The sequence below is a fragment of the Polistes canadensis genome, unplaced genomic scaffold (genome assembly GCF_001313835.1).
Source record: "Polistes canadensis isolate GaletaPanama2010 unplaced genomic scaffold, ASM131383v1 scaffold_67, whole genome shotgun sequence".
Taxonomy (NCBI): Eukaryota; Metazoa; Arthropoda; class Insecta; order Hymenoptera; family Vespidae; genus Polistes; species Polistes canadensis.
Window position 1 is genome coordinate 124,322 of NW_014569614.1, and position 3,367 is coordinate 127,688.

At 24.4% G+C, this 3,367-nt stretch overlaps 2 protein-coding genes across 3 annotated transcripts in view; one reads left to right on the forward strand and one right to left on the reverse strand.

Moving 5' to 3' along the window:
- Positions 1-3,367, forward strand: part of LOC106786185 (ecdysone-induced protein 74EF) — a 214,458-nt gene that overhangs the window by 58,539 nt on the left and 152,552 nt on the right. The window lies entirely within an intron of this gene.
- LOC106786166 (U7 snRNA-associated Sm-like protein LSm11) overlaps positions 2,971-3,367 on the reverse strand; it is a 16,036-nt gene continuing 15,639 nt past the window's right edge. The window contains exon 4 of the mRNA XM_014747275.1: positions 2,971-3,016. Within this exon, the coding sequence (XP_014602761.1) occupies positions 2,971-3,016 (46 nt within the window). The remainder of the gene's footprint in view (positions 3,017-3,367) is intronic.

Sequence of the window (3,367 nt, forward strand, 5' to 3'; positions counted from 1 at the left end):
GAAAGATTTGAATAGTATTAGTTACCATTTGAAAATAGTTAAGAATATTCTCTGAGTCATTGTTAAATATTAATGTCAAAATAACGATTAGTATGTGTAAAAAATCTTGTTGTAAAAGAATTAACAATAATTCGTTGAATACAATTATAAGATAAAAATGTTGTTAAAAGAAATGAATCCAAATATTGTCTCGCGTATTATTGTCAAAATTATATATAATCGGGAATCAAAAAATGTGATACAATATTAATTGGATAAAAATTTAATTGAGAAACAAAAAAGAAAAAAAAACAGGTAGAGAGTGGGGTGGAATTGATCGAAAGAAAAACGGTAAAATTTTTGTCGAAGGTTTGAAATTGCATAACGATTCCATCCTTTTTTTTTTCTTTTTTTTTTTTTGCGATAATATCGTAAACAGTTAGGATGAGATCACACGAGAGATCATGGCAAAAAAAGAAAAAGAAAAAAAGAAAGAAAGAAAGAAATAGAAGGAAGATGTCTCCCTTTCAAGGAAAGAACTTTCTTCGCATAGTTAAAACGATGACTATGAACAGTCTTTGAAGGTCAACACCGATCGCCTTTTACTGATCGTAAAGAGTCGTCTTTCCGGATGCAAATGGTTTCTTGTCGACATCCTCGTCGACGACGATTAGGTTTATTCCTTCAAGGATAAGATCAATGATATTACACGACTTTACAATATAAGAATAAAAAAAGAAAGAAAAAGAAAGAAAGAAAGAGGAGAAAAGTATTGACCAACAAAAATGATTTTTTTGATTCTTTTGATTCTTTCATTACTGTAAAAACAAAATTTAAACTAAAGTATAATAATTAATCAAATCGAATTATAAATCACGTCATTGCATTATAGCATGTATTTGATTTATTATAATTAATGAATTCGAAAGAATTTTTATAGAAATTAATTTTAAATTGAAAATGGTTTTAAATATTCTAACGCGTTATCGTTAATAGAATTAGGTTGATTACAAAAATGAAACAAAAATTGGAAAAGAAAGAGAAAGATCAAAATAATGATCAAAAATAAGAATACAATTTTTAATCGTATTTTTGTGTTCGTTTCTCTTTTTTTAGATGAAGTGAAATTTATATCTATACATAATTATATTATGTATATGTGTTTGTATGTAATGAGATATATCTATAGATAATTATAACGAGATCTATTTTTTTTTCTTTTTTCCTATAAAAGAATAAATAAATTTAATAAAAGAGTATTCGTTATATTCGAAATAATTGTTAATTAATTAAAGGAAATGTATAATATATAATTGTTAAATTATAAATTCAACGAAATGTATAATATTTCAATATAAAAACACATAGATATCATTGTCTACAAAAATCATGTTAAAAACTGAACCGTTGTTCTCAACGAAAGTTCTTTCATATTCTTTTATTGATTTTTGTTTTATATGACTTTCCTTATATGTTAGATATGCGTAACATAAATAATACTTGTAAGAAATAGATATTACCTCTTAAGGAAAGTCATGTAAACAACAATCAACAAAAGTGAATTTCACAGAGGACAACGAACCAGTCTAACGTTGGATTTCGAACAGAATGGTGGGTTGTAGATATGCTCCGTGCTTTTAAACAATAATTAAACATTTCCTTCGATTCATAACTGGTTTTTTAAGGTATGTCTAATACTCTTATACATTCTACATATATTTTATGATTGTTTTAATTAAACGTATATTTTTTTTTTTTTTATTAACATTCCTCTTGTAATAATTAATGTTTTAATATCGAAAATTTGTATTTAATATATTATCCGATCGAAATTGTTTAATATTCTAATTATATTAATTAGGTATGTGTCGTTTTTAAACAGTGAAGTTTTCTCTTTTTTTTTGTTTACTGCTGATATTTGATATTTTATATATATTTCTATTTTCTTCTATAAGAATTTTTATTCTCATTCTTCGTAATCGATGATATCTATTATAATTAATTATAATTTAATTATGATATATATATATATAAGTATTAATTATTGTTACAAAGTAAATATCGTTTATAATTTATTCTTACTTTTTTTGTTTCTTTATATACGTGTAATTTATTATTTTCTTTCTTTGTTCATTGATATCTAATTAGTCTGTTGAAAGAGAGAGAGAGAGAGAGAAATAGCAAAAGAAGTTACAAAAAAATGGCAATCCTTTTAATCAACTTTCTAATTTAACAATTTTTTATCTCTCCATTGTTCCTTTTGCATAATTTGATATTTTAAGAACATAAAGCAAGATTATTCTTTTAACAATTTATTTTCGATTAATTAATTTTATTTCACTTTGTGTCTCAACTAAATGTTTATAATAATAAAGAAAGAAATAGTATCTCGGGAACGAAATAAAACGTTGATCATTATCTCTTACAATTAGTCAATTTTTTTCTTTTAAATCCTTTTTTTCTTTTTATATTCCATGATATTTTTTTTATTTATAATTAATGAAAGTCAGACGAGAGAATGAAACAAAAAATACGACGGTAATCCTTTGACTAGTTGTGTTCGTTCGCATTGTTTAATAATTTCATTTCTTTCTTTTCATCGATGAGATATTTCCATAATAATAATAATAATAATAATAATAATAATAATAAAGAATAAACGAGTTATATAACAAAATGGTAATCTTTTTATTAAATTACTTTTTTGTTTATTCACGTGTTCCTTTTCATATGTGATATTAATATAATTAATAATAGCATAATCGTATCAAGTATATGGGGGGATATGGGGTATGAATTGAATATACGTAGTAACACGAATACTAATTTAATATGGAATTTCTTCTTATCTTTGTCCTTTCCCCTTATTTTTTTCTTCTTTCTCTTCTTTTCATATAAGCACGTGTGTGTGTACGTTTGTATATAAGTGTATGTGTTCTTGGTAAGAATAAACGAAGTTTGGAAAGTTAGCAATCGACTTTTGCTGCAGTGTTAGCCAGCTTGACCAACCGGACTTCCAAATCCAGAAGAACTGGATCTTAAAAGCGGAAAACGCAATCAATCCTCATACCAAACATTTACAATCCTTTCTTCTCTTTCTTCCTTTTCTTTTATTTTTTTTTATTTTTATTTACCCTTCTATATGTGTATATTTTTTTTTCTTTTCTTTTTTTTTTTTTATTTCATGTATGTATATATATATATATATTCAACCGGTAATGCAACACCGGATTTCTCTCGACTTTTTTCTGTTATTTGTGTTTACTTTTTTTTTTTTAAAATGATCGGAAAAACTTATTCGAGAATTAAACTCGATTCTCTTTTAACGACTCTCTTAATTAATTTTCACATAACTTTTTTATTATTATTATTATTATTATTATTATTA